Below are 16,930 nucleotides of genomic sequence, written 5' to 3' on the forward strand. Positions count from 1 at the left end.
AAAAAGGCTTTTCGTTAAAAGAGAAGTTTTTTTGAACTTTTCGTTAATTTTCCTTAGTTTTAATTGATTTTTTTTTACAAAGATTATATTTACAAAGTAATGTATGATATGATAGATCGGGATCATACGAAATTCTACAAACGAAAAATTTTCGAGTAGAAATTTCATACTTATCATTGAGCAACCAAGTATTATTCAAAAAGAAATCATAGGAGAAGATTGAGAGATTGCTGCATGTTTGGTCGTAGAAGTGTCGGTTATAAGCACGAAATTCTGTGAAAGAGAATTTGAGTAGGAATAAAAAGAAATCGTAAGAGAAGGTTGAGAGGTTGCAGCTACTGCCACTGTTGCACTCCTCGACTTGAAACATGTAAGTTCATACCTAAGACAAGTAACTGGAAAATCCTAGCCAGTTTCAACCCTTCGCAAACTTCAAAAAATCATAGAATTTGCACTGAAGACCACAATTTCTTTGAAAGAACAGCAAAGACCTAAGCTACTTGATCATAGATCTTTAAAAAGTGATGCTGAAGTACACCGTATTGTGCCTAATAGCTGACAACAAAATGTAATCCAACTCTTGAACGGGAAAAATGGTTCCAGAGATCATGAACTACTGACCAATCGGTCTGTTTATAAGTATCGGGGGCTTTAACTACTTTATGTCTTCGCGTCTCGTTGATTCTACCCCTGTTAGGTTGTATTGTAGCGTTGAGAATTTTGAAAACGTTCAATGCCAGGTCTTCTATAATCCGGGATCAATCGAGAAATATTACAATCAAGGCTGCTACCAAAGCACGATCCACAGGTCCAGGAAATATAGTCAATCGAAAATTTTCCCTCTTTGGCATAAGCTGATGCAATTTGTACATTAGACTCGTCTGCAACAAGACATAACAAAAGCATTCAGACTATATCTCATAACCAAGAAACAGCACCTTAAACAAACTTCAAGAGAGTAACATTGCAAACTAGTTGGAGCTTCAATATGTGCTTAAAGCTGCTTATATGTGAGTGTCATTTAAACCACAGTGCAGATATACAATACAAGTATCTGTCCGAGCAATGGCATTGGAAGAGAACGAGTACTATCCACAGGTTTAGAAATGTGCCTGCGGTGAAGCATATTTTCCCCTTGAGGATGGCTAGATTAATTTAACACTACTGCTGTACGTAATAAGGCCTAGTTACTAGAAGTTTTCTCTAGATTAATACAAGTTAAGATTCATGCAGTGCACCTTATGTGCAGAAGAATTCTTGCACACAACAGAGGTAATGAAATGTGTTGTAAGAAATTTTCACCGTATATGCATGCTATGCTACCATTGTTCTCCAGTTTTTTTGTGTAATGGGATTGAGACAGATGAAATATCCGAATGGTTATTGAATATATTTGAAGGCTCAAAGTGAAGGTTACAAAACAGGAAATCCTGATTTGGAGGCTAAACGTCGATGGCTGTCCACATCTTTTCTTGTCTTAAACTTACAATCGAGGGTAGTTTCAGCTGTAGGTGTTGATTGAGCACATTGTTTGGTGCTCGACACATGAACTTTCTACCATTACACAAATAACTTGACCAAATTTTGAAGGGCATTTTGGTTAAAGAAGTAAACACCTTAAGGTCATTTCTTCATTTTTCCAAGAGTACGTTTTCACAGCTACTCAAAATCTCTCCAATCGGGAACTAAACCATCCCAAACCAAGGAGAAAAGATAGGAAGCTGCGGAAGACAATGAAAGAGGGATGGTAGAGAACCAAATCGATGCAAAGAAGAAGATCAAACCGCTTAACTAAGAAGATAATGAAATCTACTGCTACTCTCGGAATCTTACTAACACAAAGATTTCTTGGACATATATATTCAATAATCTAAAAATTGGGTCTAAACATGAATCTACCACTGAACCCGTTTTTCTATTTCGGTGAGCCAGCCGGATTCTCCCCAGCACACAGAGCACTCTGCACATATAGCATACACATTCTCCCCAACACACAAATTTTCTTGTCTCTCAAATTTTCTTGTTTCCTCCACAAACCCTAATTTTTTCCCTAATTTTTCCCCAATTGTTTTCTCCATCCCCAGTTTTCTCGACACCCATACACTCATCCCTTTGCTCTTTCCCACCCCTCTTTCACTCTCCCCATTCCCAAATTAAAAAATCCAAACAAATAAATAATAAAATTTTAGAGAAGAGAAGCTTACCAGAGGAAAGAGGGAAGGCAACGGCGATAGAAGGAGGGAAGGCGACGGCGGGCGCTGAGACCGACGGAGAGAGAGGAAAAGGAGGAGGAGGAGAAGAGGTGCAACTGCAGGCAACAGAGGAGAAGAGGGCGATTTCAGGAGGGCGTGCGAGAGAGAAGGCAGAGAGAAACGAAGGCAACATTGGTAATTTGAAATTTTCATTAAAAGAATTACTGTAGCTCCGTGTTTTGAAAATAAGTTGTTTTCTGAAGCTGGTCAGCGTCAGGTTTTGGGCTTTTTTTCACCCTCAACTTTGAAATAAAGCTGTTTTTCAAAGTTTACCAAACATCAAAATTGCTACCAGCTTTTTTTCACCCCCAGCTTTTTTTTTAATCACCTCACTCCCAAACCTAATCTAAAAAAGAAGTGCCAAAACCACTACCCTAAACCAGAATGCCCATGTAGTCTTGAAAAGAATGGAATGAAATGGGCTGTAAGATGAAGTTGTAGGGAGGGACTATGTCCCAAACTATCTAGTAGTAGTACAACTCCATTGTAGACCATAATTTGACAGTGGTCCAGAACCACCTTCATAGTGTATGACTACAAAACCAATCTTTCAACACCTATATATAGGGACGGATCTATGACACCGTTTGTTTAACTTAATTTTTTACATACATTTTTGTGGAGCTATTTCATAATGTTTCAACGATCCAAACTGTCTATCTTTTAAAACATTATGAAATAGATCATCCTATATATAAAACTAGTTACAACTGTTAATTAAAAGTAAAATTTGAAAGACACAAAGACATAAATAAAGGGCCACTAAATCGTGGTTTATATACGGTTTATTGTAGGTTCAGATTTTTTTATCAAAAATTTGTAACCCATCTCTTTATACTTTCACGTTTAAGTTGTTACTGAATTTCATTGATTTGATAAATTAAAAAATAAATCTTACTGAAGCTATTGGTCTTATATATCAGCATCTATGAATCACACTATCAAGTTTCAGTAACATTCAGCACCAATTTATTATGGCAACAAAGCACAAAAACTGGTACAATTTTGGTGATCAATCTCTCATCCTACACATCAAAAACCAGGTAAACTCCACATATCAACCACCTCTGCCAAGTCCACCTTCTTCTTTCCCTATATTAGCTATTGTTCTACTAAGCCTCATGGCCTCAGCTTTCTTATTAGTGAGCTACTATCTCATTGTTGTCAAGTTTTGCTCAAACTGGCACCAAGTCAGTCTCCTGATCATGAGGTCTCTGACCACCTTGCGAGCTCGGCAAAATGAGGAACTACTCACGGCCTTCTCTCCGTCAGTGTGGAACCGCGGGCTTGACAAATCAGTCATTCGTGGAATCCCAATTGTTCAGTTCAAAGGAGGAATTGATGAAGGGAGAAGTGTGTGTGGATGTGCAGTTTGTTTGAAAGAGTTTCAAGAACAAGACACCCTAAAAGTTCTTCCCAACTGCAGCCATGAGTTTCACTTGGACTGCATTGATGTATGGCTTCAAAGCAATGCCAACTGCCCCCTTTGCAGAACAAGTGTTTCGGGTACTATTCGTTGTCCGATCGATCATGTCATAGCACCGAGCTCTTCGCCTCAGGACTCGGAGCTGTTTTCGATTGGTAGTGATGTGGACTTTGTAGTCATTGAATTGGAGGGAGGAGATGGAGTTATACTTCCTCCTAGGCAACCACAAAGGGATGATTCCACACTAGTCCTTACTCATAGCACAACATAGAAGTTATGAACAGGTAAAAACTAAGGTCTGTTTTTCCCTTCCTATTGAGTAAGTTGTAATGTGAATTTCTTTTTGTAATCTTTTTCCTTAATATAAGCAGTATTGGAAGAGGGGAAAATCGAGCTCAGGACTTGAGATGTATGGATGAATGTTTTTAACTAAGCTATAAACAACTGGTACAAGATTAGGAGAGCGTAAGTCAAACTTAGACATCAGGTGCAAAAGTGAATGCTCTTAACTAAGTTGCAAGCTCTTGGAATGACATTGGAAGGGAGGATTCGAACTCGGAGCCTCGTATTGGTGAATTCTCTTAAACAGCAAAGAAGATGAAATTGTTGAATTGCAATTGGATAGTTGCGTAACATGAGATAAACCAATGTATAGGGTCACATTGGGTTAATTTAGACATAATGAGACACATTAGAGATTCCTTACTTAAACCGCGGCATGGGTTTTTGGGAATCATTGCTTGATCCACTCTATGTTTGTTATCTTCTTGTTCTTCATGAATGAGAATGATTCCTTTTAACATCTTTTTATATTGAAGCAATTATGCAAATGTTGGTGAGTGCTAAAAGTCTGAACGTATTCATTACGGTCTAATTTAAATTATATGAATGATATTTATTATGTCCATTCATTTTTAATTTTGTCCCAAGATTTTCTTTTGATCTATTCAGTCCAAGGACCAAAAATAAGCAACGGTATGAATGATGAGAAAACCGTGTGCAAAAATCAATTTCTAAAAAGGAATTAGATTGCTTGAGTCTAAAGGCATGTTTACTTACACAAAATAGAAATTGAAATCATTTCCCTCGTTAACTTTCACTGCATTTACTTACATGTAAGGAATCGAAAAACACGTACAATTTTCCTTGAAATTTGCAATCAAATGCCTAAAAATTGGAAATAAATCGACTAGGGAACTAGTTGATCCGATTTCCTTTCCTTACTTCTCCCATATTTTAGTTCTCCAATTCCTTCAATTTCCCATTTGTTAAGTAACAGGCCCTAAAAAAAAAAAAAAATTGCCAAGGGCAAAAATAACAAAGCAACACATATGAGCCAACACCAACATCATCATCACACACGTCTTTGCCAACCAAACATCATCAAGAAGTTATTCAAGAGAAACAGATCTACTATATTGTAGGGCAACATGTCTCAGAAAAATCTGGCAAGAGAGTGTAAACCAGTCGGGCCACACGCTCGAAATATAGATTAATTTCCTACTAAACAGATAATAAGTGTATCACAAAGATTGGTAAGATCCTTTATTAATCAAGCAATTAAGGACCGAGATTATTATTACAAGCTTCGTACGCAAGCTAAACTCGAATGCTGGCCAAAATCATCAACCTCCAGCAGAAAAAGGGTGATTATTCCAGAATAATGAGACTTAGTCTAGTACACAAATACTTACCATATGAAGACATTGGAAAAACTAGGAATCACCATAATTTGTGTTGTTTATATAACTAGCTACGTAAGATTACCGAAAAAATTAAAATCAGCAGCCACAGACCCTCACCAATCTATGAAGCTTTGCAGTCCAAGCTATGCAGCGGATGAATAAGTTTGAGCATCTTCTAAATTATGTCCAAACACTTTTAATTCACAGGAAATCGGCCTTGTGAACTCCTGTCAGATGCATGCGTTTGGGTCTGGGGTATAGGTAAGGCCTTTGTAGTAAATTCATTACTTGCAAATGTGTTACGGGATTTAAACTTCAATTGTTCGAGAACTCGGTGTGCTTCTTTGAGTTCGTCTTCAGCACTTGGTCCGTGGCCTTCCCAAGCATCAACTACTTGCTGCTGGAATTGGATTGCAAGGACAAAGCTGGAAAATCCAGGAGAGAAATTCTAAGATGCTATATTTGTTCGTTACAATCGACATAAGACTAAACATTTTTAATAAGTGTGTTTGTACCATACTTAGCGCATCCGTATTTAGATCTCGTATAAATACTCAGAGGACTCAAATGTAATTATGTAATAAATGAATGGGCAAATATGTAATAAGTGAAGAGCCTTTATTCTATAAAAGGACCCTCACTCTCCTCATTAAGGGAGGCCGATTCTTAGGCCATGGGAAGAGCTCTCTCACCCTCAGAAGCTCTCACCCTCTCATCCTCAATCCTCTGAGAGAAATACAATATCAGTGTGGACGTAACCCAAACATTAGGGTGAACCACGATACATCTTGTGTTATTTACTTTCCTGCAAATTCACGGTCGGATTTACGTTGTTCCAAGACCTCCAGTTTTGTGCATCAACATTTGGCGCCGTCTGTGGGAATCGACACGAAAAGCTATGTCGGTTCTCTCTCAATTTTTCACCTCCATCGTGAATCTGCAAAACCCAAGAACCAAAACAAAAAGAAATCCAAAAAATCCGACAGTCCCCACTCTCTCTCTTCCCCCCTCTGTTCAGCGAGTTCAGCCTGGACCAACTGAAAGCAAAAAAACATAAAGATAGAGAAGCACACACAGAGCTTCAAAGCCCTCATAGCAATGGCAGAGGTCGATGACGTTGAGGACTCCGGAGACTTCAAGATCGTCACCGCCGTCGATCCCAATCCCAAGATCAACAGATGAGATTCAACCATCTTGGACGAAGATTGGGGAAACTTCGTAACCAACAACTCAAGCCAGATCAAAGCTCAAGTCGTGCTCTCCAATGGAATCACGACGACGGAATCACCTCCGGCCCAAATCCCCTTCGACCCTTTTGGGTCTTTCAATGTTTCTAATGGGTCGGCGCCGACCAGACCCGAGACAGAGCCAATCCGAGACATACCCGGCCCTTTTGATCAGCACCAAGTTCGATCTAAGCTTGTAGATTGCGACGGAGGGGATGTTGCCCACTATTCCCCAAATTGCACCCACGTCATTGTGGATAAAATTGTGTATGATGATCCCATATGTGTTGCTGCTCGAAATGACGCCAAGACTCTTGTCACCGCTTTATGGGTCCATCATAGTTTTGATGTCGGACTCCCTATTGATCCCACTTGCAGAGCATGTCCACCGACCCTCTCAAAGCCCAATCCTAGATTCAGCAGCACGTGCAGCCCCATCTCCCCTAGACCAAAATCATGTGCATCAACGTCGGGAACGAAGTCCTCGACGGCACCGACACCCAGCTGTCTTTTCTCGGCCATGGTGTCCGAGGGTCAAAGCCCTCTGATGAGCTGGAGAGACTCGTACAAGGGGATGTCCTCTGACAACATCAAAGATTGTGCTGGAGCCTTGGACGTCACAGATGATTTACAGCATTTGTTGGATAGGGATGAGCTTACTGGTCTACATTGCTTTCATCACCTCCGGGATCGTGTAGCTGCTTCAATTGAATCGATAAATAGCATTCTTTCTACATAGTTTATGCATGCTTCCATACACGATGCCGGAGATACAGATGGTATAATTATATCCAAAGTGAAAGCAAGGGCATCTAGTCTTATGAGTGGAGAAGGAGAAGATGATGAAATTAAATTGGATGATGAAGAAACCTCCAATTTTCAAGATCGTCTTCTTCCTGTCATCATTAGATTGCTTAGAACTGTGGACGGTATGGAAAAGCTATGGATATGTTTGCTATAAAGCAAGTCTGCAAAAGCAAAAACAAGTCTGCCAGAGAGAGTGGATGTGGAGAGACAGAGACGCCGTAGAAAGAAATCAAGAAAGGCAAAAGATACCTTGCAAAGCAACATGGGTGGACAGAGAAGGAGCGGGGAAATCAAGAAAAACGGAAACAATAGCAAAAGCAAAGCAGAAAACGAAAGCAAAAGCAAAAGCAAAAAAAGGAAATGGCATTATTCCCTTGTCTATCATCTGCCAAAAGAAAGAAAAATAAAGAGAAAGGAAAAGGTAAAACGTTTAGTAAGCGCAATACGCACATGGAAAAATATCTACAACAACCCGGTACGCACCAACAATCTGCAACTATCGAAGCTTGTGTGTCGAAACTAGACTTGGCAATTTCTGACACGACACGATGACACGACACGAAAACGACACGAAAATAACGCATTTCGGGTCAACACGATAACTTATCGGGTCATTATCAGGTGACCTGTTAAGAACCCGTTATTAACGGGTTCTTAACGGGTATACACGTGGGTGACCCGTTTCGACCCGTTAAGAAAAAAATTAATTTGATAATTTTAAAGCTTAATTACTAAAAGATTTATTATAAAATACAATAGCCATATTAATATATACAATATATTCTATATTACATATTTTTTTGTATTATTATTCTATATAAGTTATAAAAAAAAAGTTTTAGTCATTATTTATTTTTAGGGGCTTTTAGATCTAGGTCCAAAAATATAGATGATTTTTAGGAGTGAGTCCAGTTATATAATTACATGTTTTTATTTCTTTTATACTCATTTTATATTTCTTTAAAATATTAAAAATCAATTAAAATCATCTAATATGAAGCATTTTTCAACTCCAAAAAATCTAATTAATATCTTATAACAGAAAAAACTAATATACTATAAACGAGATATGAAACCTAACTAAAAAGTAGGAAAAACATAATATACCTACAAGCGAAGCAAGACACATTAATCTGTAACACGTTAATTATAAAGAAGAATATGTCATATAGATACATAAAAATAATTAACCTGTGATATAGGTTGATTATAAAAATTAAAAATAAAATCTATAAATGAGGTTTAAAGAGGGAGGAAGAACAAGAAATAACAAAATAATAATAATAATAATAATCAAAGAGATAATTAGGAAGAAATTTGATTTTTATAATAAATCTTATTATTGAATAGATAATTATTGATAATTAAATAATTAAATTTAAAGAATTGGACTTATTTTAATAAATTGGACTATTCCTACTATTGGCTAAAAAAATTGGACTTATATCAAGTTTCCCCTTATTTTTATTATGAGAGTTCTTTATTATCATTACTATTTTACTAGGATAATAAATTTTACTTAACAGTTAACATGTTCTTGTCCAAAATTAAAATAAACTAGTATAATATTTGTATAGGCAAGAACTAAGAAGACATACATACAATACAAGTATGAAAAATGTGAAAGAATATATAAACACTTGCGATTCATCATTATTCCTCTACGAGTAGATAATGGTTACACTTTATCGTTTAGATTTTTAAAATCCTCCCAAACCCTCATGAATAATGTTTTTTATTTGAAGGAAAAATTAATAAAATTAATAATTATTATTGTAGAAGTGTAAAAAATGTAAAAAAAATATCCAATCACTCTTAATGACAAGCTTTACAACTTTCATGAAGGGGTCAGCTTCGAAATCCAACACTATAATCCATAAACCTTCAATTTATATTTAACCGTCGATTATCATTTACGCTTTATTCTTGTTATTGAATTTCATTTTTTAAATTTTCTTTTTTTAAAACATGATCATCTGGTGGATGTAAGAAGATGAACGGTTCAGATCTTTGATATCACGTTTCGATATTTACGGTTAATTGAAATATGAGTCGATGTCATATAGTTTGTAGAAACTTTATAAACATCAAGCAATATTTTGACTAATCGTAAAACTCTGAACATAATATCAATGATCCAAACCGTTCATCTTCTTGCATCCTCTAATAGATCATGTTTTCAAAAAAGAAAATCTGAAAAAACAAAATTTGATGAGAAAAATAAAGCATAAATGTAAACAATAATCAACGGTTAAATTTTGATCTATGATTTATATGATTATAGTGGCGAATTTCGAAGTTAAGTTCTTCACGAAAGTTGTAAAGCTTGTTATTACGAGCGTTTATATATTTTTTCTATATTTTTTATACTTCTACATTAATTAAAAAACTATTAAAGACTTTACTTAAATAACAGCCGTTAGATCAATGAGATTAAATCTGTACCGTTGGATTCTATTTCAATTATATTATTATAATTTTTTTTGGACAAAAAACCCCTCATATTTTCCATTGTTTTCCATCTGAGTCCTGACTGATTTGATCAAAACAAAAATACCCCACTGCCTAGCCCTAAGGGTGCGTTTGGTACGTGGGACGGGACGGGACGGAACGGGACGAGGCATTCCGTCCCGCGTTTGGTGCGCCAAAAATGGGTGGAACGGGTTGTTCCACGGGACAGATTTTGGGTGTTTTTGCGTCCCACCTCCCCCCTGGAACGGGTTTGTTCCACGTCTGTGGAACACACTGTTTTACCATTTTAAGACAAATATACCCCATGTCTTTTTCAAAAATTACACCTTCGTTCCGTCCCGTCCCGTCCCGTCCCGTCCCGTCCCGTTCCGTCCCGTCCCGTCCCGTTCCGTTCCGTTCCGTCTGCGTACCAAACGCACCCTAAATTCTTTCTGTCTAGTCTCCCCACTCCCGGCCGTAACCCTCTCCCAACCCGCCCGCGGCGCCGTTTGTTCTTCCTAGCCCCTCTCTCCCGCCGTCTTTCTTCCAAAATTCCGACAGCCACGATCTTCTCGTCTTCCATTTGTACGACATCTTCCTATGTAAGTATTTCTCCCTCTTCAACCTTGCTCTCTCTTCACTCTTTCTACGCTTATATTTCCCATTTCTGACCACGAACGATTGACACAGCTTCTTGCGTTGGATTCCTCTCTTGGAATGGAAGCCATGGAAGAAGGAGAAGAAAGAGCTGCTGCTCCATTTTGGTATGCACTGACTCACAGATCACCTTAACTGGACCTGCAAGTTTCGAATCCCAATTTGTAATTTTGGATTTGGATTCCGGGAGTCCGGGATTCCGGTTCCAACTGGGAATTGGGTTTCGTTTCAAATTCCCAAATTTTGAGGATTTTCAACAAAATTTCAAATTTTGAATGTTGTATATGTTTTCAGGTGATCAGGGCGTATGCTTTGAACAAAGCATGGCTGATAGGATTTCTGATGGATATATTCGGAGCTTTGTTAATGTTGAGAGCATTGTCTTTAGCTCCTGTAAGTGCTTCAACCCCGAAGCTAGGATTTTTCATTGTTTATTGTTTCGATTTTTGGGGTATTTGTTTTCTTTCTGCAATTTGTTTACGTATTTGGTGATTGGAATTAATGTTGTGCTACATTTTGATGAATGTTGGATGATGTATTTTTCAGGTGTCTGTCATACAACCGGTTTCCGGGTGTGGACTTGCGATTCTTTCAATCTTTTCCCATTTTTATCTGAAGGAAATGATGAATGATGTTGACTGGATGGGGATTACATTAGCAGGCATTGGCACTATAGGTAATGTAAGTTCTTCACAGTGCTTGAAAATTCAAGTGTCTTCGCTGGGAACTGTTGCATTACTTTCGATTGTGTGTTTTGTTTTAAGAATAATTTGTGTGAGATGTTGTATTTGCAGGGGTTGGTGCCGGAGGTGAGGAGCAAAAGGCTTCCATAATATCGGTGTTTCATCTACCATGGTTGGCAATTGTAGTCGCCTTCTTGTTTGTAGGTACCTTATACCGTGCATCATCTGATGTTTATAGTTGGACACTTGGGTTTATGCAGTGTAATGATTCTAACCCTGCAAGGCCTCTTTAAATAGGTCCTCCTTAATGGGTGGCTACGCATCTACAGACGTCAACGCAAAGAACAGGAGTTGGTAAGCTGATTACTTCATTTCATCTATCTTTAGTGTTTGAGTATGGTGCCCACGACCAGTTCACTGATACCTGCTCATGGTACAGATGGAATATGAAGTTGTTGAAGAAATTATATATGGCTTGGTATCTGGCATTTTGTTCGGGTATGATTCTGTCCAGCATGTTTCTTATCACGATTCACATATAGATTCATCTCTCTCATCTTTCAGTTCTAAAAGGGAAATTATTAAAAAGCATATAATGAGTTATAGTGTGCATGCTAGTATATGTCAATGATGTGTTGAGCATGTCAGTTGTGTGTACTTTATGTTACAAACGATAGAAAGTTTTAAGTCTTGTTGATTTAAATCATGAAGCTGCTGTTGTTGTCAAGCCATGTTTAAAATTATAATGCAATTATCACACATCTTATTGCAGGATGGCATCTGTGATATCAAAGATGGGATTTGTGTTCTTAGAGCAGGGTTTCCACAGCATGCTGGTCCTGATATGTGTGATAATCAGCATATGTTGTAGTGGTACAGGGTTTTATTACCAGGTATATTAAGCACTTTACCAAGTTCCTAGTTTCATATCCATGTGCTCACGTAAATTGAATGTCGGTCCCATGAAATAAATTTGTAGTCCCATTGACTATATCAAATTGTAATCAAGCAATACCATTCTTGCATGGTTAGAAGATTGATTTGTGTTTTGGTTCTAATCAAGCAATTGTGGGTTCAACCTTTTTTTCACTCAAAAAAAGTATTATGTTTTTTATTTAATTATTTATTGGTTTAAAATATATTTTTCTTAACGGGTAACGGGTCGGGTCATATTACCCGTTAATATTATCGGGTCGATTTCGGGTCGGGTCATTTTACCCGTTTATTTTACCGGGTGTTACACGACACGACCCGTTAAGATATCGGGTATGACACGAAAACGACACGAACACGGAAAACACAACACGAATGCCAAGTCTAGTCGAAACCTTTGTTTTGAATATGTAATTTATTTTTCTTATCTCTCGCAGATATCTGTATAACCCTATCAGAGGGGCAAAAAAATAAATAAATAAAAAATAGGCAAGCCTAAAATAATGGGCTGGAATGCTATGTGGAGGGCGAAGACCCATATGCCCAAAAGAGCTAGGCCCTCTATTATCACCAACCAGGTGATCAAAAGTACGTCCAGTATTACCAAAATTATTCGGCAACCTGCCGCTATTATCACCAACCAGGTGATCAAAAGTACACTCAGTACTCCAAAATTATTCGGCAACCTGCCACTATTATCACCAACCAGGTAATCAAAAGTACGCCCAGTACTCCAAAATTATTCGGCAGCCTGCCGCTATTATCACCCACTAGGTGATCAACAGTACGTACAATACTCCAAAATTATACATGAGCATCACTCATGTCAATCATACATAAACATTCATGAGCATCACTCATGATAATCATACATAAACATTCATAACCATCACTCATGTCAACATTCATGAGCATCACTCATGCCAACATCCATGAGCATCACTCATGTCAATCAACATAAACATTCATGAGCATCACTCATGTCAATCAGCTTCGAAAGGTTCATTTACAAAGCTCCAACTTCAAAAGCTTCACATGCAAAGCTTCACCTACAAAGCTTCAGTGCAGGGTATACAAATATCGCCTCCGAACAACCACCACTTCGGCCCATACATGGATTCAATTTGAAGTCTCCAACCAACAGACCCTATTGATTGAAAACTTAGGGGACTACATGAAAAATACTTGGGGGACTTAGCCCATTATTTATGTATTGAGGAGCGAGCCCTTATTTTATAAAAGGGACTCTCTCACTTTCATTAGAGAGCACCCATTATTCATGTACTGAGGAGCGAGCCCTTATTTTATAAAAGGGACTCTCTCACCATCATTAGAGAGCATCGCCGCCAGCTGAGCAACCGCCTCGCCGCGACCATCACTCCTAACCCATCACTTATGTATTGAGGAGCGAGCCCTTATTCTATTAAAGGGACTCCCTCACCTTCAACGCCACAAGCCTAGCCAACTAAAGCAACATAAGCCACAAACCAAGCAGCCTCACAACATGTGCTACTTCTAATTGAGCATCATTTCAAATTGAGCACTGCCTTATATCGAGCATCAGTTCAAGACGACATCTAGTTACTTCAGCTCACACATGGATTGAATTTCAAGTCTTCAGCCAAAAGACTCTTGACTGAAGACTTGGAGGACTACTGTTTATACCATACTTAGGGTCTCCGTATTTAGATCTCGTATAAATACTCGGGGGACTCAAATGTAATTATGTAATAAATGAAGGGGCAAATATGTAATAAGTGAAGAGCCTTTATTCTATAAAAGGACCCCTCACTCTCTTCATTAAGGGAGGCCAACTCTTAGGCCATGGGAAGAGCTCTCTCATCCTCAGAAGCTCTCACCCTCTCATCCTCAATCCTCTAAGAGAAATACAATATCAGTGTGGACGTAGCCCAAACATTGAGGTGAATCACGATACATCTTGTGTTATTTACTTTCCTGCAGATTCACGGTCAGATTTACGTTGTTCCAAGACCTCCGATTTTGTGTATTAACAAAGTGCATACTGTTGTTTGATAAATAGAATTTAAAGTGCCAGAATCGTATTAAGTTCACCTTCGTTGACCAGGAAACAATGGGAAATAACAAGTTCAAAGCCACATTGTATAAATATGCAAGACAATAAGAACGAGTGTTCATACCTTCCCATGGCAGCGTATGCTTTTGAGAGGTTCTGGCATGACTTAATTGAATCAGCATGATAGGGACCCAGTGAGACATCCATGATGTCCTTCACAACAGTAAACATTTGTGCAGCTGACTGAGGTCTCTCTAGTTCTAAATATGCTGCCCCCAAGTTATTGTAAATATAGCCGACGCCAAAATGCTTGGGACCAAAGCTCTCTTTCAACCTTTCAGCTGCACTCTCCAAGTAAGGAACAGCCTGTGAGACCTTGCCGGTCAACAGAAGTAACCACCCTATTCTAGCTGAAACACTTCCTTCAGAGTGCTGTTCTTGTGGGAGCCTCTCAATCAAAGCCAATGTTCTTTTTAACAGTGAAATTGCAGTTTCAAACTCATTCATAGTTTCATATTGCATTGTTATCTCCGAGTATGCTTCAGAAACATCTACTAGAGAGACTATCTCTCTCTTGTCAGGAATTCCACAAGCAAGCTCCAAACATCTCTTTGCATCTGCCGTTCTTTCCTGATTACATAATGCTTTTCCTATCCAGATAAACACCAGTGCCCTAGTCTCACTTCCCTTATCTATCTGCTAAACAACACGCTTCAAAGTTTCAATAGCCTCGTCAAAGTTTCCCAGGGTAATCTGCATATTAGCAGCATCAATCTCCGCATGAAGAAAGTCGGAACTAAGACCCCAATTCTTCAAAACCCTTTGTGATAATGCATTTTGCTCCAACGCCCTCTCATGCTCCTCCAACCCTTTATAAATAACCGCAAGAAGCCTCATGTTATGCGCAACCTCAACCGAATTATGCCCCAACTTTTCTTTGTGAATCTTCAATGCCTTCATACAGAATCCTAATGCATCCTTAAAGTTCAAAAGAGCTACATATGCCTCTGCCAAATCGGTGTCCCTTGCCAAGTTCAGTACTATCTTTCTACAACATCAATTCCTTAATCTCCAACACTTCCTAAGATTTCCCAAAACCTCATCTCTCATCCCCTTTGCCATATTCACATTCGCCAATTCAAGCAGCACAGCGTGTAGCACCGGCCTATGATTTCGAACATCAAAATCCTCCTCCTCTAATCTACCCAATGCTCTATTAGCCCTATTAAGGTACCCCAAACTATCACTAAACCTTTTCAATCCAGAATTAACAGAACTCATCAATTGTAAAGCCATGGCAACAACCAAAGAAGGCTTACCGCTATCATCTCTATCCAAAGCCTTTAATGCCCTGGTAGCAAAAGACAGAGCCTTTTCAGGATCTTCACCTTCCAGGTCCTGGTCAAGCTTGAGACCGACTTTCAGAGCAACCATGCCAAGCACCCTGTCTTCGAAAGCCGACTCCATGACCTTGAAAGTCGCAAGCATTTCTTCGGTGGTTTTCACATACTGGAAAGCTTCTTCAAGGTCTGATTTTTCCATGGATTTTCTCTGCCTGGAGGAAATTTAAGGCGATGATTCGACGAGGGTGTTCATATTTCGAGATGGGTTTGCTTGGAATAGACTGTTTTGGGAGACCGATTCATGGGTTATGGCGCAATGACTGAAACGTGCCGGTAAGACCGGCGGAGGAGAGGGGGAGGAGAAGGGGTGGTCGGAAATGTAATTTCTGGAAAGAAAATGAGGAGCGGAGGATTTCAGTCTCAGGCGAGTGAGGTGGGAGAAGAGAGATATTGAAGATTTTCTCATGGTCGAAGTGTTGAGAGGTTTTTGTGAATTTGTGATGGGATTTTTGTTAAACCCTTTTTGCATAAGCCCTACGAACTGCTTCTGTGAATAGAGCCAGTGGAGACGATGGACAAGAACGATGATGTGGGCAGTAATATCTTTTGTGCGGTTTTTATTTTTTTCATTTTGTTGAAGAGAACTCCCGGAGAACCATGGTTATGTTGTAAGCATAATTTACTAAACAATTATGGAGGCCTTAGAGAGAGAGGGGGTGCGGCAATAGAGAGAAGAATAGAGAGATGTGTAATTGTGGGTGTGTGTTATCTCACTCTATTGTGTCTTTATTTATAGTAGTAGGAAGGGTAAAACCTTTCCCTTTAGGATTACAACATTTAATAGGTAATCTAATCCTAATAGGAATATAAGATACATTCCCATATTTCCTAGGATTTACACAATCACATTCCTATTCTAAATAAGACTGCAACACTCCCCCTTGAGTGTATAAATACTCAAGTAAATGGCGCATCAAGTCTTCATTGATGAAGTAAGTACAGTTGATGAAGTCGTCGGCACAATGGGCAAATGTGAGTCTCAAATCAACGAAAGAATGCATAAAAAGTAAAACTCACAAAACCTCGCTATGGTAAAACCCAAGATGGGAGAAAACCCCATAGTCTAAGGAGAAAAGTGAGAAGTTGCATTAAGTCAAAACTATACGTCTTTTGGACGCAAGTAGAATAGCTCTCAAGGGTATGAGCAGCCCAAGATGGGTGTCTCGTTAAAACCTAGTTAGGTAGTAAAAACCCAGTGGGAAAAATGCTCCTAATCGTAGGGAAAAAGAGTACATTAAGATCAAGTGAGTATACTTCTAGATACTCCCCCTGAGTTTGACATAACTTCCAAATGAGAACTACAAGCATTGCATATGAGTAGTTAGGCATACCAATTCCTCGGACAAGCTTCTGGAAGGTTGACTTCGTCAGT

General features: G+C 38.7%; 2 protein-coding genes and 1 pseudogene across 2 annotated transcripts; 2 read left to right on the plus strand and 1 right to left on the minus strand.

Annotated features, from left to right (window-relative positions):
• Nucleotides 1-3,161: 3,161 nt before the first annotated feature.
• On the plus strand, nt 3,162-4,508 carry LOC126584742 (RING-H2 finger protein ATL16-like). Its single transcript, XM_050249071.1, has one exon. The coding sequence runs from the start codon at nt 3,227-3,229 to the stop codon at nt 3,947-3,949; it is 723 nt and encodes a 240-aa protein (XP_050105028.1). The 5' UTR covers nt 3,162-3,226; the 3' UTR covers nt 3,950-4,508.
• Nucleotides 4,509-5,553: 1,045 nt separating this feature from the next.
• On the minus strand, nt 5,554-15,964 carry LOC126584444 (protein KINESIN LIGHT CHAIN-RELATED 1-like; annotated as a pseudogene).
• Nucleotides 10,329-12,223, plus strand: LOC126586447 (probable magnesium transporter NIPA9; the record flags this gene model as incomplete). The annotated part of the gene is made up of 8 exons (XM_050251289.1): nt 10,329-10,449; nt 10,538-10,611; nt 10,799-10,897; nt 11,051-11,180; nt 11,299-11,387; nt 11,485-11,541; nt 11,627-11,685; nt 11,960-12,223. Coding segments are annotated over 8 exons (759 nt in total), but the record flags the coding sequence as incomplete, so codon positions are not given.
• Nucleotides 15,965-16,930: the final 966 nt, after the last annotated feature.

Source organism: Malus sylvestris, chromosome 10, assembly GCF_916048215.2.
Source record: "Malus sylvestris chromosome 10, drMalSylv7.2, whole genome shotgun sequence".
Lineage (NCBI taxonomy): Eukaryota > Viridiplantae > Streptophyta > Magnoliopsida > Rosales > Rosaceae > Malus > Malus sylvestris.

Bases quoted from the DNA above. Each gene is read 5' to 3' on its own strand.
- LOC126584742 (XM_050249071.1), top strand. From the start codon at position 3,227: ATGGCAACAAAGCACAAAAACTGGTACAATTTTGGTGATCAATCTCTC.